The sequence below is a fragment of the Exophiala xenobiotica genome (assembly GCF_000835505.1).
Source record: "Exophiala xenobiotica strain CBS 118157 unplaced genomic scaffold supercont1.2, whole genome shotgun sequence".
In the NCBI taxonomy this organism is placed as follows: Eukaryota; Fungi; Ascomycota; class Eurotiomycetes; order Chaetothyriales; family Herpotrichiellaceae; genus Exophiala; species Exophiala xenobiotica.
The window spans coordinates 4,846,123-4,869,738 of record NW_013562493.1 but is presented as its reverse complement, the minus strand read 5'-3'; the positions used below and the strand labels follow the sequence as shown (position 1 = coordinate 4,869,738).

General features: G+C 52.1%; 7 protein-coding genes across 9 annotated transcripts; 2 read left to right on the top strand and 5 right to left on the bottom strand.

Annotated features, from left to right (window-relative positions):
• Positions 1-17: 17 nt before the first annotated feature.
• On the bottom strand, positions 18-1,273 carry PV05_04033 (NADH-ubiquinone oxidoreductase 30.4 kDa subunit, mitochondrial). Its single transcript, XM_013464723.1, has 2 exons — positions 1,042-1,273; positions 18-988 (listed from the first exon to the last, which is right to left on the bottom strand). Exons 1-2 carry the CDS (start codon positions 1,235-1,237, stop codon positions 288-290), a joined length of 897 nt encoding a protein of 298 aa, XP_013320177.1. The 5' UTR covers positions 1,238-1,273; the 3' UTR covers positions 18-287.
• A 135-nt stretch (positions 1,274-1,408) lies between these two features.
• On the top strand, positions 1,409-7,390 carry PV05_04032. 3 transcript variants are annotated; one of them, XM_013464720.1, is made up of 5 exons: positions 1,409-1,685; positions 1,742-1,808; positions 1,869-3,672; positions 3,850-3,945; positions 4,532-7,390. In XM_013464720.1, the coding sequence occupies exons 1-5, from the start codon at positions 1,639-1,641 to the stop codon at positions 7,015-7,017; spliced, it is 4,500 nt and encodes a 1,499-aa protein (XP_013320174.1). In that variant the 5' UTR covers positions 1,409-1,638; the 3' UTR covers positions 7,018-7,390. The 3 variants fall into 3 exon arrangements, with proteins under 3 accessions (XP_013320174.1, XP_013320175.1, XP_013320176.1); XM_013464721.1 differs by lacking the exon at positions 3,850-3,945; XM_013464722.1 differs by having other exon boundaries at positions 1,869-3,945.
• A 1,686-nt stretch (positions 7,391-9,076) lies between these two features.
• PV05_04031 (uncharacterized protein) lies at positions 9,077-11,930 on the bottom strand. The gene is made up of 4 exons (XM_013464719.1): positions 11,815-11,930; positions 10,975-11,767; positions 10,246-10,924; positions 9,077-10,198 (listed from the first exon to the last, which is right to left on the bottom strand). The coding sequence occupies exons 2-4, from the start codon at positions 11,089-11,091 to the stop codon at positions 9,840-9,842; spliced, it is 1,155 nt and encodes a 384-aa protein (XP_013320173.1). The 5' UTR covers positions 11,092-11,767; positions 11,815-11,930; the 3' UTR covers positions 9,077-9,839.
• Positions 11,931-12,729: 799 nt separating this feature from the next.
• On the bottom strand, positions 12,730-14,974 carry PV05_04030 (alpha,alpha-trehalose-phosphate synthase (UDP-forming); the record flags this gene model as incomplete). The annotated part of the gene is made up of 4 exons (XM_013464718.1): positions 12,730-13,403; positions 13,457-13,796; positions 13,850-14,593; positions 14,647-14,974. The coding sequence occupies 4 exons, from the start codon at positions 14,972-14,974 to the stop codon at positions 13,217-13,219; spliced, it is 1,599 nt and encodes a 532-aa protein (XP_013320172.1). The 3' UTR covers positions 12,730-13,216.
• A 1,588-nt stretch (positions 14,975-16,562) lies between these two features.
• Positions 16,563-18,824, bottom strand: PV05_04029 (phosphoglycerate dehydrogenase; the record flags this gene model as incomplete). Its single annotated transcript, XM_013464717.1, has 4 exons — positions 16,563-17,434; positions 17,557-18,026; positions 18,117-18,208; positions 18,350-18,824. The coding sequence occupies 4 exons, from the start codon at positions 18,822-18,824 to the stop codon at positions 16,654-16,656; spliced, it is 1,818 nt and encodes a 605-aa protein (XP_013320171.1). The 3' UTR covers positions 16,563-16,653.
• Positions 18,825-19,004: 180 nt separating this feature from the next.
• Positions 19,005-21,346, bottom strand: PV05_04028 (uncharacterized protein). The gene has a single exon (XM_013464716.1). The coding sequence runs from the start codon at positions 20,902-20,904 to the stop codon at positions 19,423-19,425; it is 1,482 nt and encodes a 493-aa protein (XP_013320170.1). The 5' UTR covers positions 20,905-21,346; the 3' UTR covers positions 19,005-19,422.
• A 250-nt stretch (positions 21,347-21,596) lies between these two features.
• Positions 21,597-22,921, top strand: PV05_04027 (lactoylglutathione lyase). The gene is made up of 2 exons (XM_013464715.1): positions 21,597-21,960; positions 22,015-22,921. Exons 1-2 carry the CDS (start codon positions 21,702-21,704, stop codon positions 22,839-22,841), a joined length of 1,086 nt encoding a protein of 361 aa, XP_013320169.1. The 5' UTR covers positions 21,597-21,701; the 3' UTR covers positions 22,842-22,921.
• Positions 22,922-23,616: the final 695 nt, after the last annotated feature.

Below are 23,616 nucleotides of genomic sequence, written 5' to 3'. Positions count from 1 at the left end.
GAAGGTGCATGACGGATCGGGATCTAGAATCAAGATTAGTGTTGGTTAAGACATCGTCTATACCGCCGGGGTTGATATTTGTACAAGTTCCAGGTTCCCAAGAATGATCACGAGAAAGAATTGACAGAGTCGGCCTCAGAATCAGTGTAGAATGCTCCTTGGCCTTTTTGGCTTGACTTGTCTCTTCCATTCATATATACAACCCGACGCCAGAGCAGTCAGTCCGTCGACCACTGGTTGATAGCTAGTCCCCAGCATACTGACACACCCCGCCTATCTTGGATATCTTACTTCTTCTCCTCTTTCTTCTCTTCTGGCTTTGGAGTTGGTAGCTTGAACTGCTCAGGTTTTCTGTCCGAACCAGTACCAACCTGTTCCCAAGCACTTGTGCCACCTTCAAAGTTTCGGAACGCCTGTGTCATCTCGAGTGGTTCCACAACAATTCGCTTCTTCTCCTCATCCCATCTGATCTCAGTGTAGCCAGTCAAAGGGAAGTCTTTGCGTAGTGGATGTCCATCAAAGCCATAGTCGGTCATGATACGGCGAAGATCAGGGTGACCAGTGAAGAAAACGCCGAACAAGTCGTAAACCTCACGCTCGTACCAGTTTGCGCCATCATAAAGGGAGGTGATCGAGGGGACAGGGGTGGCTTCGTCCGCATATGTCTTGACTCTTATTCTCGAGTTGTGTCGCACGCTGAGCATGTTGTAAACGACTTCGAATCGGTAGTTTTTGGTAGGAAAGTCGACTGCAGTGATATCTGAGACCATGGTGTACTCAGCCGCAGTGTGGTATTTCAAGAAGGTAAAGACAGGGATAACACCCGTCGGTGTGATATAAATGCAGAGCTCGTCTTTCCATACTGAAAACTGCTGGATGTATTTGGGAAGACAGGACATGAGGTATTGGCCATATTGGTGGAGGGGGGTGGCTTTGTCCGCGTACTTGTCGGCATCGTTGACGATCGGAGCAGAGAGCTTGCCCATGGCTATACAACGGTCAGTCCTTGATCATGAGGATTCTCCAGAAGAGGAGACTCACGCCGCCTGGGAGCCTTTCGCAGCTCTGAAAGCAAATCTGGGGCGGCTTCTCTCAACCTCTGGGCTGTATCATCCTTTTCTGCGCATCTCTTGGATGAATGCGAAAGCGACGCCCGCTGTGCACCTCTTGATAATTGAGCAGCTGTACCAAGAGGTCTCTTGCCTGCCAGGCGCAACACTGTCTTCGTTGAAGCCATGGTGAGCACTGATTCACTTCATCACCTCAGCTTTACTGTAGGATCTGTATTGAGGTCATGGAGCTTCACGGCCGCGGCCAAGAAATAGCCCAAGCTAACCTAATCAAGCCTAGGGTGGTCAGGTGGACATTTCGCTCTTTGGCTGCGGAAAGAACATTCTAAGCACCTGCAATCTTGCCATTCACCAATTCATCATTTCATCTCAAACCGTCGTCGCCGAGCACCTCCAGAATTCTTACTCGCATACCATACGGGACCAATAATACCTTGCCGCGCCTTTTCGCCAGCAAACTTCAGAGTACCAAATAGTGCATGGAGAACGTTCCTCATTCAGGACGAGCGGTGCAGGTGTCGAAAGAGGCGGCGGTACACATCATCAGAAACTCATCACATTCACCTCGATGAGTAGGTCGCAGGATACCGTCATCGATGATGACGAGGAGACATGGTGAGTCGCGCATACTGTTCGCAAGGTGAGGAGCTCGATACTGACCGATACAATAGCCCGCTATGTATTGAAGAGTTTGATCTCTCCGACAAGAATTTCAGACCATGTCCTTGCGGCTATCAGGTACGTGTCATACACCCTTGTTGTGTCACTCTGTGGGCTCGAAGCTAAGCCGCCATCCAGATCTGCCAATTCTGCTTCAACAGTCTCAAGACCACCTACGAAAAGAGTACCTGTCCGAATTGCCGGCGGCCTTACGATGAAAAGACAATCCAGTACAAGATCCCGACAGCGGAGGAGTTCAAGCTCGATCAACTGAACAAGAACAAGAAGCAGGCTGCCGCCAGACGAAAAGAAACCGAAAAGCGCGAGGTCGAAACCTCATCGCGACGAAACTTGGCTGGCGTCCGTGTCAAACAGCAGAATCTTGTCTATGTCATTGGCCTGATACCGCAGGTCAAAGATGAGCAGGCGCTTCTACAGACCCTTCGCGGCCCAGATTACTTCGGTCAATACGGCGACATCGAGAAAATTGTTGTCAGTAAGCCCAAGCCAGGAACGACAAGCCAAGGGATCGGTGTGTACGTGACATATGCTCGCAAAGAGGATGCTGCATTATGCATAAACACAGTTGACGGCTCCCTTAACGGTGACCGCGTCTTACGAGCTCAATTTGGCACCACGAAATATTGTTCCGCTTATCTTCGTGGTGAAGTTTGCACCAATAAAAGCTGCAGCTTCCTTCACGAGACTGGTGAAGAGGGTCGGGACACCTCTTTGCAGAATGAGCCGCATAGCACGAAACCTAAGCCAGCCACAGGCCAGATTGCGCCTCCTGTCCGACCTTTGTCTGCCACTCAAACCACCCAACCCATGGCTCGGCAGGGCAGCAAAGAGGAAGACATCAGCAGAAAGAACAGTCACGATGCTTCGGCACTACCATCTACAGCAAGTTGGGCGAATGCCAATGCTCCCGTCGCCCGGACCCGGCGTGCTAGTCAAGCCAACAGCAGAGGCACTCCCAGCCCTCAGATGACGCAAGTTCCTTTAGCTGCTCCAAAACCAGAGGACCCTAAATCTAAGGAAGCTGCGAGTCAACCATCTTCAACCTCAACTTCCAAAAAGCAGACCTCACAATCTGAACCCACGATCCCCAAACCCCGGTCCAAACCAGTGGACCATGTACAACAGCAATTTGACGCAGTTCTACGAAGCGTGTCACCACACTTTCGCTTTGTCTATGATGACTCATGTCTCAGCCCCGAGGTTCGAGCTACGATTGATGATATGCCACCTCTGATCGATCCTTATGGCGGCGCCAAACGCCGGGCTATGCGCGAGAGAGAGGAAACGGAACGCGCCAAGCTCGAAGCAGAAGCAAAGGCCAAACTGGAAGCTCAGGCAACTTTGACGGCAGAGGATGCCCTCGAGGAAGACAACATTGTCGCCGGAAGTCTCGCATTGGGTGGAGAGCCAGAGGACGACCCCAGAACTTCTTCTGCTCGTGGAGCGATTGGTCGTCCATCACAAGGCATGTCCGAAACGGCTCGCAGTCTGACCCCTCAACAACGACAACAGCTTGCATTTCTCAATACTGGAGGCAGCCAAGCACCAGGCCTCGGTCAGAACACTGCCTTCGAAATGTCCGATTTTGATCGACAAGGCCCACAATACAGTCAAGCTCAATTCGAACAGATCAGCGCGCACCAACGCCACGGTTCAAGATACTTTAATAACGACGGCAAGGCCAACAATGCCAACAATGCCAACCGCTTCCAAGGAAGCCAGTCCACCTTCTATTCCAGCGGTGTACAAGGCCCCCCTCCCGGCTTACCAACTGCTGGGACGCCCCCTGTCAGTGGCGGCGGCATGTTTGCTCATGGTCAAAATTTCACCAATCCTGGCTTTGGCTCGTCGAAAGACGCGAATGCTGAGATCTTTTCGAGAAATCGAAGTGGGACCAATCAAGGTCATGACATGTCTAAGCGTGAGTTGCTCCTTTCCTTGCAAAACAACCCCCTTCGTTCACCTCCATTGTCGGCCCCTGCCCCTGGCGTCCTCAATCCGCTCTATAGCCAATATCAAGGAGCGTATCAAGACCCTGGACTTGTCAAGCAAAGAAAGAAGGGGAAGAAGCACAGACATGCTAACACTTCCTCTTCAGGAGGTGGTGTAGAGCATCTTGCGGACCCGAGCATCGTTTCAACAAGAGTTCACCAGGGCAACACCACAGGGCAGGGGCTTTTTGGAGGTCAACAAGGTGGGTACCAGCAGTCGAGTTTGATGTACGGTGGCGGCGGCGGCGGGTACAGTCGATGGTGATTACGGCTTCCTTGACCAATCTTTTCTCGCAACCGGCTTTCCTTTTCCACATTGATGGGTTTTGTTTGGCGTTGGTCGGTTGAAACTTCTGTGTTTTTCGGAACAGCGAGCAAAGCATAAGTTAGTAGCTGGATGGCGAAAGCTTATCGGAGTCCACGGCATGGGTCACGGTCATATCGGGCAGCAATTGTGAAAGGCTATCACAACCCATTCTGTCGGCATCAGGTTTTCTCTTCCAGCAGGCATCAACTCGTCCCAGTCCACAATCAACGAATCTTATGTATGTTAGTACCCTTCCCTGGCTGAATTACAGAGTCAGGCAGATCAAAAAACATGTTCTTACACAGTATTCAGGGGCTTGTGTCAGATTTATGTAGACCTTCTGCTGGACGAGCCGAGATTCATGATGCGAAAGCCTGTTGACCGTATCTTCGCGCCGTTATATGTACCTGCCGCCGTGCTGAGGATTCTGGTTATCTTGAGCGTTACTTCTTCAACTCGGTCGCTGACTTAATTCTTTACAGTGGACGAAACGAACTTCCCACCGTTGCCTGTTCGCTCGGAGATCCAGCTTACGCCTTTGCACTCACGAGTGTCGTCTCACCATAGCTTTGGGTCGGGTATCCGATCGTCAACCCCGAAAATTCCTCCCGGCTTCGAACGAACCTCCACTCCCAAGATCCCTCCGGGTTTCGAGCTCCTTCATGGCCATCCGCCACCCTCTCGGCATGACACACCCGGTGTGCAGACACCGGCCCTTAGGAATACGTCGACAACTTCGATTGCTATGGCACCTGCTGTGCCGTTATTGCCCCTCGGTCCTCGCTCAAGTACGCCAAAAACAAAGGCCTCGAAAACGCCGAAGGAAGACAGCGAGCCCCTGAACGACAACGACAGCGCCGCTCTTCAGATTCGGAAGACGAGAACTGATGCGAGTGAATTTAGCTTGGGCTCACCAAAGCTACGTTCTTCGCGATCGAAGAATGATATTGACAAACCGCGTGGCATGTCTGAAAAGGCTGAAGAGAACTCGGCAAAGACGGATAACCCGCCTTCCACCATTGTCGACACAAAAGCCAAAACTAAAGCAGCGGAGCAGAGACCTGGAAAGATCGCGATTCCTCCCATCCCGACCGCTGTCTCGGCAGTCTTCCCGTTAGAGAAGTCGGGGACGCCGATACTGGACTCAAGTATTGTGGGAACTCCCGGGACGATGAGCTCCCGACCAGCGACACCGGCCGCGACCACTCCTTCGGAGCCATCTAAAGCATCTATGCCCAAACCAAGAACCTTACGTTTGACAACAGTCACGACTACGAAAGTGGCGGAATCGACCCCAGCATCAGCGACTCCCGAGAAGTCGAGCGCATTTCCGCCTCTTTCTTCTGCAAAGAAGGGATCAAGGAGGCCATCGTTGTCTTCCGCCCAGCACAGCAGACCGTCTACACCGGCAATATCAGAGCTACCATCCCAAGATGTTTCTCGAGCGAGTAGTCCTCCTCCAAGTATCGTCGGTTCGGCTCCCGACCGCATCAAGAGCAAAGCTCAGCAGAAGAAGGAGCGGAAGGACAAGGCGAAAAAGGTGTCGGAAATCGGTGAACCTGCCGGCACTTCCACGACACCTGTTATTGAAGAGGTCGCTCCGGTCATTGCCAGACAGAAAAAGCAGAAAAAGAAAGTCGATACCAGTACGGCGCAGAGTGCAGACGAGACGGCAAGTCCAAGACCACAGGAGCACGCTGAAGATCAAAGAGCCGAGAGCGCCGCCAGAAAGGCATCGACCAAGGCACTGGAGAAGGATCAGGGCAGTAGGCCCCCACGGCCAGAGCAATCTGCAAGTTCACCACCTGCAACACCCAAAGAAGAGGCGCCACCAAAGGCTGAAGAACGAGTCAAAGCACCCTACACACTTCGTGATCTCTACAACGAAGCTGGAAACGCCATGGAACATGCCGACACAACGAGTGCCATACAAAAACTACTAAGCGAACACGTCTCATCGATGCCTAAAATCATTTCTTCCTTGATCCAGTCGGGTGACCTGTCCAAAGATCACCCGTGGCTTAATCCACCCAACTTTTCCTCAGCCGCGTACAAGCTCGCACCCGATTCCAGGCGTGGCCAAGAGTATCTGGATGGAAACGGGTACAGCGCCACCGACGCCTTCGGATACGTCTACCTACCGCTCAAGGAGAAGCAGGCTCTTCGGGATGGCCAGGCAGTTAGTATCGCTGATGGAGGTGAATGCAAGGATGAGCTGCTCAGACGGTGTCTCGTGACGCCTAATGGATGGGTACTGCGTCATCTGAGCGCGGACGAGGTTGAGAAAGTGCTCGATCTCGAGGAGCGACGACAGATGTATATGGAAGAATTCGGCGAAGTGGGCACGATGGACGGCCTCGGCGTGCTCGAGGCGGACGACTACACGAACCTCGGTGGGGGGATGGACAGACTCAGCAGGCATGGTGAAAGGCACGGCGTAATCTGGGTCACGGGCGATGACGGTGATATGGGCGAGGACGATGAATTCGATATGTATGATGGCGATGACGGCGAACTCGACGGCGAAATCGGCTTTAGTGATGACGATGAAGGGGAGTTCGACGAAGATGTGCTGGACGCTGAGGCCGAGGAAGGGTTCCACGATGCGGTGAACATGCCGGGTGCATGGGATAATCCGCCTCGCTCGGCGAGTGGGAGAGTCACGTCCTTGCCGGGGCTGGGGCCGCATTCGAAGACGACCACGCCTTTGAGGATGCCTGGACAGGTGGGTGCTCCGACATCTACGGGGCAGCAGCAACCGAAGGAAAACGTGGACCGCAGTGTCGATGCCAATGTGAACGTGAACGTGAACCTGCGCGCATTGGAATCGGATGTCTTGCAGAAACGCGTGGTGGAGAAGCAGAAGGAGCTTGAACAGGCGCGAAAAGAGATGGAAAAGATTGAGAAGCTCTGGACCAAAAAGACCAAGGATATCGGTCGGTGGAGGGAGGGGTTGGTGAAAGGTTAGACTCTCAGCCTGGTTTGGTTGAAGTCTGTCTCAAGTGAAGTCTGAACTTGGCTTGAAGTCTGGGGCTGAGTTCTTGCATGAACGTGAGACCACCAAAGGGGTAAGCCTTATTGTCATTGTTATTGTGAGGACGAGACCTGCTGGATGTGGGTGGACATGGTCGGAGTATTCGTTGGCATAAGGCTCGGTGTATTGGGTTGATCATTGATTGGTTCTGTCTGGAATGGAATGGGAAGCGGCTCACTGTCCTACGAAGGCATTCAATTGGGCTTTTGTGTATGATATCGAGCATGAAATTGTTGCCAATGGCCGAGTCGAATAGTAGTATAATACAGTATCAGGCAGGCGTCGCATTGCATTGCATTGGCATGGCATCGGTGTTGTTTGACATGGTCTACCTGGTCTGCCCTGGTCATTTAGAACTGAAGACGGCTGGTGCCCAGTAACTTGGTAGGAACTTAGAGGCTGGTGTAGGTGTAGGCTAGACTTTCCAATCTGCTCGCTCGCTCCCTCGCTTGAGTGTGCCCTCTTGCCCTCGGGGGGCTGAAGGTGAGGCTGAGGCTCGAAGTCACCCTCTCACCCAAGTGTTTGTGCGTCGAATCACGAATGCAGTTACCTAGCTAGGTAGGTAGTACTGCGGCAAATTACAGCTTCGGCTAGCCAGAAAAGACTAGGGATATGATTCCGTAAAGTGGTGGTAAGGTTGTGGTAAGCCTATATCATCTGTCATCTGTCATCTGTCATCTCATCTCGAGGGAGTGCCGTGGAATGCCCATGATCGAAATCGCACCGAAATCGCACCGTCGCGTATCTTCGCGGTACTCTCCGTACGGTAATTGGCCTCGTTGGGTTGATGAGGTGCTAGTAGCAAACAATCTCCCGATTCGTAGGACTGCATGGTCCGCCACCTCGGTGCCTTGGTTCCTTAGCCTTACGATGGGCCCCTGTCCAGTGCCTCTCTTACCGAGATCATGAGCAGGGATGAGATGAGATGAGATGAGATGAGATGAGATGAGATGAGATGAGATGAGATGAGATGAGATGAGATGAACCCTGCATGGCCATGGGCATGCTCGAGTACTAGCAGCTACAAAGGACGAGGATGAGGGCAAGGTATTGCTGTGCTGTGCTGTGCTGTGCTGTGCTGTGCTGTGCTGTGCTGTGCTGTGCTGTGCTGTGCTGTGCTGTGCTGTGCTGGCTCTGGATTTGTCGCCGCGCGCACCCCTACCTGGCCCATGTGCCTCAATACCCGGTAAGTCCAGTACAGTACAGTACCACTACTAACCATCTCATATGACCAGAAAAGAGCTTCTTGTCTCCCTCTACAGCATTGGACTGGGTCTAACCACTACCGTAGTAGTTTACTGCAGCCGTTGTAAAGTTTCAAAAAAAAAAGGGTAGCCTCTTCTGCGATTACCTTACTCGTAAACCACTACCTCTACATAGTAGGTAACTAACTACCAACCACGAGCAGTCGGATGAAAACAATCTGCAAGCCGTGTGCCACTCGTGCCACTCGTGACTCGTGACTCGTCGCATGGGGCCTAATGTTAGTGATTTGAAAGACGACCTGCATGGGGGCGCGCCCGCATGACGGTAGCGAGTCATGACCATGACCCCCCGTTTCGCCGTTTTAGGCCAGTCGCAGGACACAGTCGCAGGACACACACCCCGGACACTCCTCGACCACCCCGGATAGTCATACCGTTTGCCAGATTCGATCAACCACGACCGCACCCATCGTCGATTTACTTAACGAGTACTCCGTAGCAAAGTAGAGTTTAGGAGTTCGTCTTCGGCGGAGCATCTACAAAACCAACGTCGGACAAGGGCGATCGCGGGGGGTCCTCATCTTTTGAACTATTAGTAACTTTAATGTTTTGCCCCAGATCCCTGCCCACAAAACGTGCAATGGACCCAGCCACCAGGTGACGGAGGGAGAGGGTCACAATGCTGTCCTCTCGCAAGACATCATCCGCTTGTAGCCCATTTAGAGGCACTCGAGGACGACGACCAATACTAGTATAGGAGTACATAGGGTCGTCGTGTCGACACTGGACAAGAGCAAAAGGGTGATTTCTCTACACAGTAGATGCCATGATGCACGTGAACAATTCTGTGTCTGGTATAGCTTGTGCATCAGGCATGCTGACGGCAATCCTCCATCTTTTTCTCCTTCCAGGTGGGTGCCAGGAACCGGGGACAACGTGGCTGCAGTGATGAAGTACCCCAGCGAATTACTGCCCACATTGCAGCACGATCACGCCGAGCTCTTCAGCCTACCTTAGCAGTGCCCACCGCATGCAGGGTGCGCTGAGCACCTCATTTGCCGATCAAGGCAGACTTGATCGTTCCGATCTTTCGGTTAGAGGCTTCGTCCTCTGCAGATGGTACGAGATATGCCCTTCAACTTAATGCTCCATCCCTGAGCAATTGCCATTCCGGTCACCTTTACCCCCATCGACCTGATGTTATTCGCCATGCATGGCAGACCCTGGGCTGGTGCCGAACCGCCACCAACGTCCTTCCCAGAGAAAAAGGAGCTCGACCGTGATTATGGAGCAAAGGTTCACCTCCAAGAAAGCATGATCTTCGATTGGGACCTTGAAACAGTCCCCCTCTCCTGAAGACAACATGCACCTTGCGCTGGCCATAATCCTTCACAATTAAATCAAGATGGAGCACGTGCATCGACCAGCTGTTCCATCCTTCCCAACTGTAATTGTCAACCTGCAATTAACCTCGGTAGTCACCCATATCGGTTGCCTGCTGATTCGATATGGGGTGGGTGTTGAAGCTAATGTACAAGAAGAGACCCATTCTCATGCCAGAGAAGACCAAGCTGCAAGTGGCCATCCCGGCTGAGACGACGGCCACCACTGCCATGAGATATCCTCCCCTGTTTGGGCGCCCAAAACGCACCGAGGCCTGGGGATTTCGCGCATCATTTGCGATGCAGCATCGCAGTGGTCTGAGCATGTGGTGAATTGCTCGTTGATGTAGGTTGGTGGCACAAAATATTCAGGAAGGTATCCAAGGGGCGGCTGGCATCCGTGTGTTGGGCCCTTATCGGATGCGAATCCTGGGTCTGTCGGTGCATGTACTTGGTCTTGGTGTTGATGTTGAGGAGCGTACGAAGTGTAATCGTCAGCGACCGACCATTTATGCTTTGCTTGTGGGCCTAATGATGGATCAGACGTGAAAACGCAAACGACAGACTTGACCTACTCTTTGGCACCTGCCAATCCTCTAGAAGATTTGAAGGCATATGCACACAAGAAGCTGCAGTGGTGGAGGGCGAACCTGATCCGCCCGTTGCCCAGGTGTCACACGTGGCTTTGGTTCCATCTGGGTAACGTTGACGAGGACAACTCTCTTGGGCCCCAGACGCTTGTGACCTCCTACGGGATCGTCGGCTCATTTGGTCCATGCTGATGTCTCTCATTGCACTTGTTCTGGCACCATCCAAGACCACTTTATTCTTGGTAACCCGGAAGGAATCTCCCAGAACAAAGGTTTGGTGTAGTGGGAGTGAGGTTCTGCTGTTTCCATGCGGACGAAAGTCGGAATCTGATAGACAGTTCAGTGCCAGAGAGATCATGTCCGAGAGAGTAACATGATTCTCCTTTGACAGCATCTTGCCCTGTAAAGCTCTAATGTTGTCCTGTAGAGCAGTGGCAATTTCGAGCAACGGTCTGCCGAGTCTGATCGCTTCCACAAGTCTTTGCACAAGATCGGCATCGTTGTACTTGATGCTTCGAAGCAGTGCATCGAGAATGAACTGCTGCCGATAATGAATGTCGGTTGCCTCGTAGGAATGCTTTCGTCTGCCGTCCAGTTTCATGTCGAAATGACAGTACGTTCCTGTCTTGCTGCAGTTCGCACATGGCCCTGGTTGGCCGGTACACTGGATGGCACTGAGTATACGAAACCTCGATACTTCCAAGGATAGCCCACCTTGGTCTTTCTCTTCTTGCACGATTGGCAAGCACTGCCGGTCCTGATGGGTGTGATGACGGGAGAGCTCGATTTGGAGGAGGAATTCTGGCTGTGAGGTGAGGAGGAGGGATCCATGCTTAGCCTCTTGCCTTGACGGCCGTGGTCTGGTCGTGGCTGAACGTGAATTGCTGTATAGCCAGTATTTGCACGATGATGGACGAACAATGTTTAGATATAAATCTGAGCAACGACGATGAGCAGCATCCTTCCTGGGGTGACAACGTTGTTTTGCGGGGCTTTGGCTTATCTTTCTCCAAGAAAAAGGCGGAACATCGCTCTGCGCCTGAGGCAGGGGCCCATGGAGTACCCTGTCAAAGGTGGCCAACAATAATTATGCGGTGTAAGGCTGAGCAGGGTCGCCGGTTGTTTTTGCCTGAATTCTTCAGCAACCAGACCTTCGGAGGATAACTTCATCAGCGTGTGGTTGGTAGGTTTCTTCTGACAGGAGTTTGACACAGTCGCTTTGATGTCCGAGAGAGGGTTCTTCTTGCGCAAAGGGAGGAGAGAGCCTGCGAGATCTAACTTTCGGGGAAGTCGCGAAGACAGGGTCCACGCTTCATGGATCATGGATCACGGATCATGGATCATGGATCATGGATCATGGATCATGGACCAAGAAGGTGGCAGAGGTCTGTGCTCGTTTCGGGGCTCGCCGAGCAGCACTGGGCGTGCGGAGTAAGTTTTGATTTCAGCAAGTGGGTGACTGAGGTCGTGTAGGAAAGATCAGCGGAAACCAGGTTCTCCTGTGAATCTGAATGGGTTAGTAAACATCAGGCCAGATGCTTCACTCCTGCACACCTTCATCATCAAAGAGTCTCGTCCCGATCAGGTCAATCCGTAGTCGATGGTCTGATACAGGGCAGGAGGGGCGATCATCGAAGAGTTTTGAATAGTATAGGCTGAGGGGCTGTTGGGAGAGGAGGAGGATACGAGGTATGAAGCGGGGGTTGGAAAGAGGTGCTGAAAAACAGAGCGCTTAGCGAGAGCTAGCCTGAGCTAGTACAAGCTAGCGAAATTACCTATTACACTAGTGCACAACTAAGATAGCTTATTCGCCAAGGTCGCTTACAATGGCTTTATTAAAGAAAGATAAACCCTAGCCTAATTCTAACCTCGTACTTTAGTACCCCGTGTTAATCTATCGTGTCTCCCTTGCTTTAAGTATTACTAGTAACGGTCTGATCCCAACGTCGCATAACTCGACTAGTATTTGTGACTGATCTTGTGGTCTCGTCACTCTCCACGAAAATACTAGGTATTGGGAGATGCTGTGGTACATACATCATAAAGTACAGGGACATACAATGAATTACCAAGTTCCGTCAAGATCCGGCAAACTACCTAGGTAAACCTCCACTTGTAACGCTCACTCGGCTTCCCCTCCGACTGGTATGCACGATAGGAAGCTCTTAGCCGGAGTCGACGACGCAGAACCCCGCACCAGGATCTTCCTCTCAGGAGAACAAGCGATGAGGTTGTCCATTGCTCCAATCAAGCACTAAGTCTGGGCATGGGTGTCCATTGCAGTAAGAGGGCTGCCCCAACGGACTAGGATTCGGGGGGTTCGGGGGATATAGGCTCTGTTAGACCAGCTTTCTTCAATTCTCAATTTAACTCAGCTGGCTGTAGGAGGTCCGAAAAGGAAGGCACGGCTCGAAACTGTGCGGCGTGCGGCAGTGTCCGTATAGAGGTGTCGTATAGAAGTATGCCATACAAAAGAAACTGGAATCGGTTTGTTCGACTTAAAGGAACCTTCGAAGTTGGACGTTCGGGAGTGAAACAGACTTACCAAGTTGTCCACCAACGCCACGCCCATTCAGGCCATTTGCAGCCGGTGCCCTGCAGTGAGCCATAGCCTATCAACGGGCTCAGACACCCCATACCATCAGAAAATTGTCCGAGACCTCCAATTCTAGATAACGCTGCAGGCATGTTCCAATCCCCTGACACCTTGGCGCCATGCGAGCAAGAACCCTTGTTCGTTTTGTCTAATACGCCAGACCTTTCTTCATCCACCTCCCATTATTATGTCAAAATCCTGACCCGTATCGGCACCTGCTCGTGTTACGGCTATACTTCCGCGAATCCTTCCATCCTGGCCACAGATTGAAGAATGTCAAACGTCCACTGGTCCTTTTACCCCGTGACATGTGAGAGCAGTTCATCATCGAGTATCGTGAACTGGCATCCTGCTCGGGCTCTAGCTCGTCTCGCGTCGTAAAAGGATGCTGCCCCTCCGCCAGATTGGGCCACAGTCGGGAGATGGGTTGGCTTTCCAGGGCATCTTCGAACCGTGGCAAGCAACCTCCCGGGAGTCGGAGATGGATGAGAGGTAGCTGGCGCTCGCCTTCTGCAGATCTGAAACAAAGGATTTGCCCCATGCAGCACTGAAGCAGAGGTTAGCCCACGTGTCTCATGTCTAATATCAACAAAGGCTTACCTGGAATTCTCCATCACATATTTTTCGGATTCCCGGTGCTTGACAGCTCGATCGTGAGGTCCCATGGTCAACGCACTGTGGAGTGCTTCGGCGGTGCCACCTATGTCCCAGGGATTGAATAGGACGCTACTTTTCAAGACTTCAGCAGCACCAGCAAACTCCGACAGTAACAGCACACCCCGTCGTGCCCTCTGAGTCGCCACGTACTCGTAAGACACCAAATTCATGCCGTCTCGTATCGAAGAAACGAAGCAGATGTCGGAAGCGGCGTACATGGTCATTAGCTCGTCGAACGGAACGCACTGGTGAAGAAAGTGAATGGGCACATAGTCGTCAGAGCCTGGCACAACATCAGTTACGTTTGGTCGATTTTTGAGGGGGTTGTGAGATTACCATATTTGCTGTTCAGGCGATCAACTTGCCGATGGAGCTCGTCTGCTAGATCCTTGTAATCTTTGACATTTTCTCGGCTGGGGACCGCAACTTGAATCATTGTTACTTTGCCCACTGATTCCGGGTGTCTGTCAAGGAAAAGCTCCATGGCGTTCAGTTTCTGCGGGATACCTTTGATGTAATCAAGGCGATCCACGCCAATGATGAGTTTCGAGGCTTTGTACTGGCTTCGGAAGTGTTGGATTCGATCTTCCATTTCGGGTTTCTGCATATGGTTGACAAATTTCGGAACGTCAATGCCGATTGGATAGACGCCTAATCTGATGAAGTTGCCGCTTCTCTCAATCCCTGCCGGGAACTGCTTAAAGCCAAGATAGTCGCCGCACATCCTTTTGAAATTTTGCGCATATGTCTGAGTGTGGAAGCCGATCAGGCTACACCGCAGAAGTCCTTCGATGAGTTCCTCCCAATGAGGCAGGACCTTGAACATGTCGCCCGTTGGAAAGGGTGTATGCAAGAAGAAGCCAATGATGACGTGCTTACCCTTCTTGTGTGCTGCGTCGGAGAGCATTGTCGGCAAGAGCATGAGATGGTAGTCGTGGACCCAGACAATATCTCCATCGTCGACGTCTTCGACTAGCTTATCGGCAAAGCACCGATTGACTTTGCGATAAGCCTGCCACTCGTTCCGATGGAACCGGACGGCGTTTGGTTGATAGTGTAATAACGGCCACAAGGTAGAATCTAGCCTCAGATCAGCATCTGAACTTGGAAATTGCTTGTCAGGTTGGGCTTACTTGAAAACCCGTTGTAGTATAGCTCGGCGATGTCATCAGCCACAGGCACAGGCACTGCACTGTGTTTTTCTCTGAGGGTTCGAGCAACGTCTCCTTCCTCGCACTGGGGAAGCTCCATCCCAGGCCAGCCGTACCACAGCATCTCAACATGGCGCTTGACGCCACTCATCCCTGAAGCAAGCCCACCTGAAGATTCTTTGAAGTCATATATTCCTTCACAGTTCTGCTTGAGAGTGACTGGAAGCCGGTTGGAAACGACAATAAGACGTTGGCCGCATGGAAGAGCCGGTGGTGTGACTGACTCTGGTGTGGCTGGCGGTGTGTCCATGATTGCTGTGCTCTCGCCCAGATGAGACTGGGTAAGGAGGTGACGTTTTTCAAAGGCCAAGGCGCATGGTAGGTATTGAACAGAAGATAAAGCGAGGAAGAGGTACAAGGCGGGGCATTAATATATATCAAAAATGTTGGGGGAACTTTCGACAGCACTTTCTGAGAGAACATAGCCCTCCCAGAGCTGACACAAGGAAGATCACGGTAAGCACGCCGTGAGGGAGCGATGGACTCACAGCGTACCCAATCATGGCTGAGGGGCATAGCACATACCGAGACGATACGGAGAAGGAAGCTGACATGGGGGACATTACACAGCCCGGAGAAGCAAACCGAAGTACGTCAGCAACATGACGCTGGGGATCAGCCAATGAATCTCCTCGGGGAGCATTTCACTCGGAGCCAACTGGAGACAAGGCACGGATTGTCACTTGGCGTTTGCTCCAGGACATTTGCACATGCAACACATCGCGTGGTGGAGGCAATGTTGAGTCTTGTGAGGAAGAGATCTTCCCCTTACCGGCGATTATTGCTGCAAGGCAACATGGCGGACAAATATTGTGTTGCAGCAGCCGAAATATGTCCAATTTAGCCAGAAGTCTCTCTCATTTAGACTGCCAGGTGCAATCAACGAAGGTTGGCTTATTGACTTTGGCACCGTTGCAGGCAGCGATCGTGATTGCTTGGGGCGTCATCAGGCTGATTTCTGGCAAACAGCGGAGAACTTGTACGATTGATCAGACATAAGATAATCCGCGATTGGATGGGGTTGCATGGAGTTCTCGGAACCACGATCGTATCCAAGATCGTCGTCTGAGGGTCAGATTCCTCGGATGTTGTTCTCGGGGCGAGCGTCTCCGCGTTGCCAGGGCACCATTCTCAATATACGACGGTGGTGTTTGAGAGCAGCTTTGAGCAGGATTCTGTATTGTCAGAGATTGTGTCGGTAGTATTCTGGCAAGGAATGAGGTGGACGGTTGAGCGAGAAAGAAATCAAAGTCGAGGTCCGTTGAAGGTTTGGCTGGTGGTTGGGCAAGAAGGGCTCCGGATCTCTGATTGGTTCATAGTGCTATGTCGTCACTTTTCTGCGCCGCTGCAAAGCTTGTTTAAACTATGCAGTCACGTGCCGAGGTCCTCATGCAGAGCCAATCAGTCGGAGGTGTGACGGTTGTGACTACGGTTCGGCAAATTTACCACGGAACGCAGAAATCCATCAGGGCCGCAAGGTTAAGGTTACACCGTACCGTGGCCCGCGTGGGAAACCTACCTGGCACCCACCGGGTACGATTCATGATCTAATGGTGGTTCGAAGTCTCCCATGAGGTGTCACTCCGATAGAAACGTGCTGGGCATTTTGACGGCGGCCCCACGGGTTTTCTAAACTTAAACCAACTTTTAAAGCATTATAATCCGGCTTGTTGAAAGTACCTTTGGACCTCACCACTCTCTCGTACTCGTATGTATACACCCTGTCGCTGCAGGGTGCGTCCGTGGAATATGTCTTCCACCAAGGGATCTCGTTGCCTCCACGAATTCTCTTCTCCACCGCGACCACGAAATTTCCATTCCACCACCTATTGTGTACCAATACGCCGCCCACCCGGTAAGATGTCGAGCCCCTTTCTCATATTTCCCACGTGTCCAACGGCCCAATGGCCCGGTGCTTCTCCTTCCCACTCACAACGTGACACTACTTACATTCAGCACGCCTTTGGCATTGACCAGCTCCTTCTTGACATTCTCGCCAACCTCCTTGTCCACGCCCAAAATCATAAGCGCCTCATTCGTCTCCAAGGCTCCATCATCCTTGCCGTCGCCCTTGACCACGTTCGCTGCCGTATGCGCTGCCGGTGCCACGCTCATAAAATTGATATTCACCCCCTCCCTGCCTAGGATGCTCCCCACAAGCCCAATCTTTCCCGGCGAGTCATAGTTGTGACAGATCAGCAATGTTCCCTCGGGCACGAAACTCGTCGCGAAACGGTCAACCCGTGAGATGAAGGGCGTATTGTCGCTGCAATAGCCCGCAATGATATGTTGGGTTCCAACATCTCCTTGTCCTCCTCCTCCCAAAGCCCCTGCATTCGCCGTCGCTGCAATACTTGTGATCCTGGTGTCGTTCGCGCTTGTAGCACGACTCAAGCTCGGGGCTCTCGACCCACTGCGCGCTACCAGCGTGACGAGACTGCTATATGCCTGCGTACTCGGATCGCGACTCTTCTGTTCATTCACGAAGATCCCACGCTCTTTGGCCACCATCTCGGCATTGACTATATTGACATTGAACCCCTCGGCGTCGCTGATAGGTGAAGTAAGCCCTTTGATCAGCGCGGCGAAAAGCGGTTTCGTACTGGACATTTGCGCCAGCTCGCCTTCGTAGATCAGGTCGAATGTGTTGAAGTTGCGACCGAAAGGTTGATTTGGGGAGGTGAAGTGTTGCGTGTAGAGGGAGCCCATTCTGCATTATGATAGTTGTATCAGCATACCAAGAACACGATCAGAACATTGACTCTACTTGGTGACGTAGCCAAGCTTGCAAACAATAATACTCGTTCGCAAGGGATTGTCAGAGGAACTCACTTTTCGACCAATCTAACAAAAGGCTGCAACGTCTTATACTCGGCCGGCAAGATAATCGGCGCATTGACAGCACTTCGCGGCAGGTCACCCGCCAGAATCTGGAGCACCTGCTCACATACATCGATGGACACATTCTCCTGCGCTTCGACCGTGCTCGCACCGAGATGCGGCGTCGCGATGCACTTCGGATGGGCAATCAATTTCGCAGCCGCAGAGTCACCGGCTGGCGGCTCCGACGTGAACACATCGATCGCAGCACCTGCGATATGGCCACTTTCCAAGGCAGACAGGAGCGCGGACTCATCAATGATGCCGCCGCGAGCGACGTTCAGAATGCGAGATCCTCGTTTCATCGTGTCGAGTTCGGACGACGAGAGCATCCCCCGCGTTGAGGCTAGCATGGGGGTGTGGATCGTTAAGAAGTCGGAGAGCGGGAGCAGGGCGGATAGAGATTCGACCAAGGTGACGTTCTGAGGACTGTTAGAGGTGGACCGGTACAGCCGTCTGAAGACAGAGGGTGGATCTCATGGACTTCTCAGAGCAGAGAAAAGAGTACGTACAGCGGCCGCGGCGACCGATGCGGAGGCGTACGGGTCGGCAGCGACGACATTCATGCCCAAGCCACGAGCCATTCGCGCAACGATGAGGCCAACTATCGATCGACCAGTGTCAGCGTACTTGTTCCATTTCTCCTGTCTTTGCCACCTTGCTAGTAGATCTGCTTCCGTGTAACGTGCAAGGCTGGACTATAGCTTTTCTTGAGGAGTAAAAGAAGTTGAATGGCAGGATGTACCTTTTCCTAGTCCAACCACTCCCAGCGTCTTCCCCTTGACTTCGACGCCCACCAGCCGACTGCGTTCCCACTTGCCCGCCTTGAGACTCGCACATGCATCGGGCACGTTACGCGCCATGCTCATCAGTAAAGCGATGGTATGCTCGGCGGCAGCCTGGATATTCCCGCTCGGCGAGTTGACGACGACGATACCCAGCCTCGTGGCAGCGGGCACATCGACGTTGTCGACGCCCACGCCCGCACGGGCAACGACTTTGAGGCGGCGGGCGGCATTGAGTAACTGTGCGGTGACTTTCGTTTCTGAGCGGACCAGAAGCGCGTCGTAATCTGGTATGATCTCGATGAGTTGCTCGGAGGAAAGACCCTTCTTTTCGTCGACGTCTAGTGTCTTGCGCAAGAGGGCGAGGCCGTCCTGGGAGAGCTTCTCGGGACAGAGGACGCGGGGCCGTGATGCGGCGCCATTTGGGGTGTCCATGGTAGTAGTTGGCGAATTTGAAAGGTTGGAAAGAAAATGGCGGTGTCAATGTCGCGTTGGGTTCGTCTATATGTCTTACCTACACGTCGAAATGCAGAAACCCGTGTTCACAAAATCTAAGAGTATAGGACGATAACAGAAGAAGAATGGAACCAACGAGTACCAGAAGATATCTGTGTGAACGAATTTTGTATTCCTTTTGTCCCAATGCTGTCCGTCTTGAGACGGTGTGCGTGAGAGATGCTGTGTCACAGGCTTTTCCCCAGAATGGCTGGTAGCCAAGCTTACGGTACAAATTTGATTGATTCGTCGACTGGAAAATTCGCATCAGCTGCAGACAAAACAGAACAGATCATAGGAGGAATCGAGAGGATGTGGGTTTTGACTGGCCGAAGTCGCATCAAGGGGGTTGAAATCCCCCACGATTCCCCCTCATCACGTGCCTCGCCTTTAATCTGGGGCTGAAGCTTCTGAAGATGCAACTTAGCCGAGTTCGAAGAACAATGCCACGAGTACTCCGTACACAGTACGGATATTCCAGACCCAGATGTTTTGCATTTCGCTGATAACCCTAACAGATGCTCAGTTTTGCTTAAGCTTAATATTCCAGAGCCTCCTCAAACAATCCTCTCAACTGTTCTCGTTCACGATTGACTTCTTCGCTCAAGTTTGGTGCCAGCATCAGCACTCTCCTCTGGGGCAATGTGCCCTCGACCAGATCATCAATGCTCTCCTTGGTAAAGCCCAGTGGCTTCAATCCTCGAGGTTGGTCTCCTAACTTGATGAGGAACTCAGCCAAAGCTTCGCTAAGGATTTCTCCCGCGCTTTCCTTCTTGGCGTTTGAGATATCCTTGCCAAAGCATTCGGCGGCCGCCAAATGTCGGTCAGGGTTACTGGGCCCAGTGAACCTGAAAACCGCTGGCGCAGTAACAGCAACACTGACACCGTGGGGAATGATAGGAGTCTCAACTTGATATCCCGCATGCTTGTACCCTGGATTCTGTCCACTGATGGGATAACTCATGCCATGGCACAAGTGTACACCCGCATTTCCAAATCCAACACCAGCCAGTGTAGCAGCCAGTAACATTTCGCTTTGGGCCTCAAAATCTTCAGGGTCCTTTGATGCACGTGGCAAGTATTTGACCGTTGACTTCAACGCCTTGAGCGAAAAGATGTCTGAGATTGGATTGGCACCTTGATAAGCCGGCCGATTGATGGGGTTCGTCGGTCTGGGAGATCTCTCATGGTATGGAATGGCGGTCCAGGACTCTAAGGAGTGACAGAGCACATCCAAGCCAGAAGAAGCGTGAACAGCGGAGGGCATTGTTCGAGTGTTGAGAGGATCACAAATGCCCAGAGTAGGTTTTAGGTTGCGGTGCGCAATACCAGTCTTTGCTCGCTTCTCCACGAGATCAAAGATGGCCGTGCCAGTCGTCTCCGAACCTGTTCCAGCCGTGGTTGGCACAGCCACCAAAGGCAACAGTTTCTTGCCAATAGGTAATCCTTTGCCTAGGGGAGCGTTGACAAAATCTAAGAAGTCGGCCTCTGGGTAGCAAGTGTACAAATTCATCAGCTTCGCCGTGTCAATCACTGAGCCACCTCCTACCGCGACGAAAGCGTCGGGCTGGTATGGTTTTGCGAAAGCAATGGCATCCTTGATTGAGCTGTCCTTAGGCTCGACCCGGCACTTGTCGTACACTGTGAACTCAATGCCTTCTGAGTTGAGACCTTCAATAACCTGCTTCATGGCATCCAGCTTGGCGACATTCCCGTCTGTTACCACGCAAACCCGCTTTGCGCCCATGTTCGTCATGTCCATGCCCACCTCTTTCGTGCAACCAGGTCCGAAACGGATGGATGATGCAGCCATCTCAAAGGCATAGTCTTTCGTGCGTGAATGATCAATCGGCGTGGCCAACCGTCTCTTGGCCTCTCCGAAAACAGATGGAACATGGTGGTGGTTGGGGTTGGAATGGCAAGGACAACTCGGAGGGTGCCCGTATTGGATGGCGCGCAGCAGAGAGGTTGATCTCTGAGCGGCTGTCCTTGCGACTCGGATTGCGGGTGAGAAGGACATGTTGAGGATTGTGAAGAGCAATTGATGGATAAAGCTGCTGGGTTCTTGTCACGAGCGCAGGCAGGTTGTTTGTTAGGTGTGGAGATTCTTCACATTCACCAGCCCGACTACCGCCCTCTGGCTTCTCTTCACGAAATAATGCTGGAGATGAATCTTCAGAGATATAGAAGAACGAACAGAACGCGACCGAGGAGCAGCTACTGTCTCGGAAAGGGACTGACGAGTCGAGGACGGAAACGTGGAGGGAGACCGAGGTCTGGTACTGTGGGGAAGTGGGAGCTCGAACTCACTGACACCAGGGCCATGATGTCCATGTTTGGGCTTGATTGAAGCCTAGCCAAGCTCTCAGTAGGCATGATTCGATGCCCGAGAAGCACAGAATCACCCCTACGAATAATGCCCGAAGACTTCCACCGGAAGAGGGAAATAAAGGAGAACAGCGATACGGCAAATGATAATACGAGGCAGAAGGAGCTGGAGGGGAAGAAGTCCGATCGAGGGTCATGGATTTGGTGAAGAAAGTACTTGATTTGTCTGACCAAGTAAATGGTTCATTTCACGCAGTGATTGATAATAAGCAATGCCAAGATTTTTGTCAGACATCCTCAGCAGCTCTTACCCCTCCTTGCCCTCTACCTGCCCCACGTCATTGTTGATTTCATCACCACCAGCAAAAAAAGATCCAATGATGAGACAGATGTCCACTCACGGAGATACTCCGCCAGTCTTGTTCTGCGTTCGTGCTCATCTTAGATGACCAATACTTCTCTGTATTGACAATAGCCTCCTAAGACCTGATGATATCTCGAGTAACGTCTCGACTGCAACAACTAGCAAACCAATTCCGAATTCCTTCGTTCAGACCAGCACCAAGCCAATTACCGGCAACCGCAAAAGCATACGCAACTATGACGGACCACTCGAAATGGAAGTTCAACCATACAATGCTGCGGGTGAAGGACCCTCAGAAGTCTCTTGACTACTACAAGCTGCTCGGACTGAGTCTGGTCAACAAGATTGAATTCCCAGACAACAAGTTCGACTTGTACTTTCTTGGTAACTACTTCCCGTCGTTCCAGAGCGCTGTATGCTGATCCATCTGATTGCCAGCGTACGACGGGCCTCATTCAGCCTCGTCCGGCAACCACTGGACCGACCGCGAAGGCGTCCTCGAACTCACCCACAATTACGGTTCGGAGAGCGACCCCAACTTCACCATTAACAATGGCAACAAAGATCCCCACAAGGGCTTCGGTCACATCTGCGTGAGCGTGGATAACATCCAAGCCGCTTGCCAGCGGATCGAGGATGCGGGCTACAAGTTCCAAAAGAAACTCACAGATGGGCGCATGCGGAGTATTGCCTTTGCTCTCGACCCAGACGGGTACTGGGTCGAAATCATCGGGCAAAAGAACGTCGACGAGACAAAAGATATCAAGACGACAGACACATCAGCATATCGGTTCAACCACAGCATGATCAGAGTGAAGGACCCGGAGAAGAGTTTGAAGTTCTACCAAGAGGTCATGGGCATGACTCTGCTGCGGACATCCGAGCAAAAAGAGGCGGGCTTCACATTATACTTCCTCGGATATCCAGGCGACTTCGCCATCCCGAAACCAGAAGATACTCCGAATGGAGTCAACCCATTGGCGGGCAAGGAGGGTCTCCTAGAATTGACCTGGAACTACGGCACCGAGAAGCAGGACGGCAAAGTCTACCACAACGGCAACGACCAGCCACAGGGCTTTGGCCACATCTGCATCAGCGTCGATGATCTAGACAAGGCATGTCAATTTATGGAGGAGAAAGGAGTCAATTGGAAGAAGCGATTGACTGACGGAAGAATGAAGAACGTTGCTTTTGTCCTCGACCCCGATGAGTACTGGGTTGAGATCATCCAGAATGAAAAGCTCAAGAAGTCGAACGACTGGTGAAAAGTCTGTATATAAATACTTTCGGAGGAAAAGTGCTTAGCCCATCAGAATGATTATCGAAATGCATTGCTATAATCCACCCCCAAGCTGATCTCACCTCCTCCGATCCTACTCAACTTACCAAGCTCGAGTCGCCGCCCGATGCGCCAGGCCTTGTAGGCTTAAAAGGCCGCCACTCTGAAGCTGGAGTATGATCTTATCGATCAGCCTCTTCTTCCACTTGTTCAGTTATTCGCAGTTGCGGAATGGTTTTGCTTCCAGCCGTTAGAGGCTTGCGGATCCCTCTTCAGCAGCAGGGTCCGTTTCACCAGAAGAAAGAGAACTCCCCCGACGGAATTGGAAAGACACTACGCGACTGTGTGCCTCGGACATGTCTTGGGTGTATCGGATCCTTCGGTCGATGAAGGATTGCGGAATCGGACTGTAGAATTCGACCTTAAGATGGGCCGGTATATATGTCAGCCAGTCTGTTCAGACTAGATTATAAGGCTTCAGAACGGATCTTGAAACTCTCGTGCAAGACGCTTGCGCGCTCGCGCAATATCCTCAGGCTTAATAGCCAAACAGGCAGACTCCATGTTGGTATTGAGACTGCGTGCAGGGTTTGGATGAAATGTTGCAGCCGCGATTCTCCAAAGTGAGTACATGCGCATGTCCGATGCCAGCCTTGAGCACTCTGACTTCCGAAGCGAGTACGGCTGCAGAGTGCTCGAAATCTTTGTCTTCGTGAGAACTCTCCTCGTCGTCCTCGCCGGTGCCAGTAGAAGGGGGGGGA

Bases quoted from the DNA above. Each gene is read 5' to 3' on its own strand.
- PV05_04033 (XM_013464723.1), bottom strand. From the start codon at position 1,237: ATGGCTTCAACGAAGACAGTGTTGCGCCTGGCAGGCAAGAGACCTCTT. The intron at 989-1,041 runs GTGAGTCTCCTC...ACCGTTGTATAG, and splicing joins GCGAAAGGCTCCCAGGCGGC to CCATGGGCAAGCTCTCTGCT.
- PV05_04032 (XM_013464722.1), top strand. From the start codon at position 1,639: ATGAGTAGGTCGCAGGATACCGTCATCGATGATGACGAGGAGACATG. The intron at 1,686-1,741 runs GTGAGTCGCGCA...CCGATACAATAG, and splicing joins GATGATGACGAGGAGACATG to CCCGCTATGTATTGAAGAGT. The intron at 1,809-1,868 runs GTACGTGTCATA...GCCGCCATCCAG, and splicing joins CATGTCCTTGCGGCTATCAG to ATCTGCCAATTCTGCTTCAA.
- PV05_04031 (XM_013464719.1), bottom strand. From the start codon at position 11,091: ATGGATCCCTCCTCCTCACCTCACAGCCAGAATTCCTCCTCCAAATCG. The intron at 10,925-10,974 runs GTGGGCTATCCT...AGTGCCATCCAG, and splicing joins GCAAGAAGAGAAAGACCAAG to TGTACCGGCCAACCAGGGCC. The intron at 10,199-10,245 runs GTAGGTCAAGTC...ATCCATCATTAG, and splicing joins GGATTGGCAGGTGCCAAAGA to GCCCACAAGCAAAGCATAAA.
- PV05_04028 (XM_013464716.1), bottom strand. From the start codon at position 20,904: ATGTCCTTCTCACCCGCAATCCGAGTCGCAAGGACAGCCGCTCAGAGA.
- PV05_04027 (XM_013464715.1), top strand. From the start codon at position 21,702: ATGATATCTCGAGTAACGTCTCGACTGCAACAACTAGCAAACCAATTC. The intron at 21,961-22,014 runs GTAACTACTTCC...TCTGATTGCCAG, and splicing joins GTTCGACTTGTACTTTCTTG to CGTACGACGGGCCTCATTCA.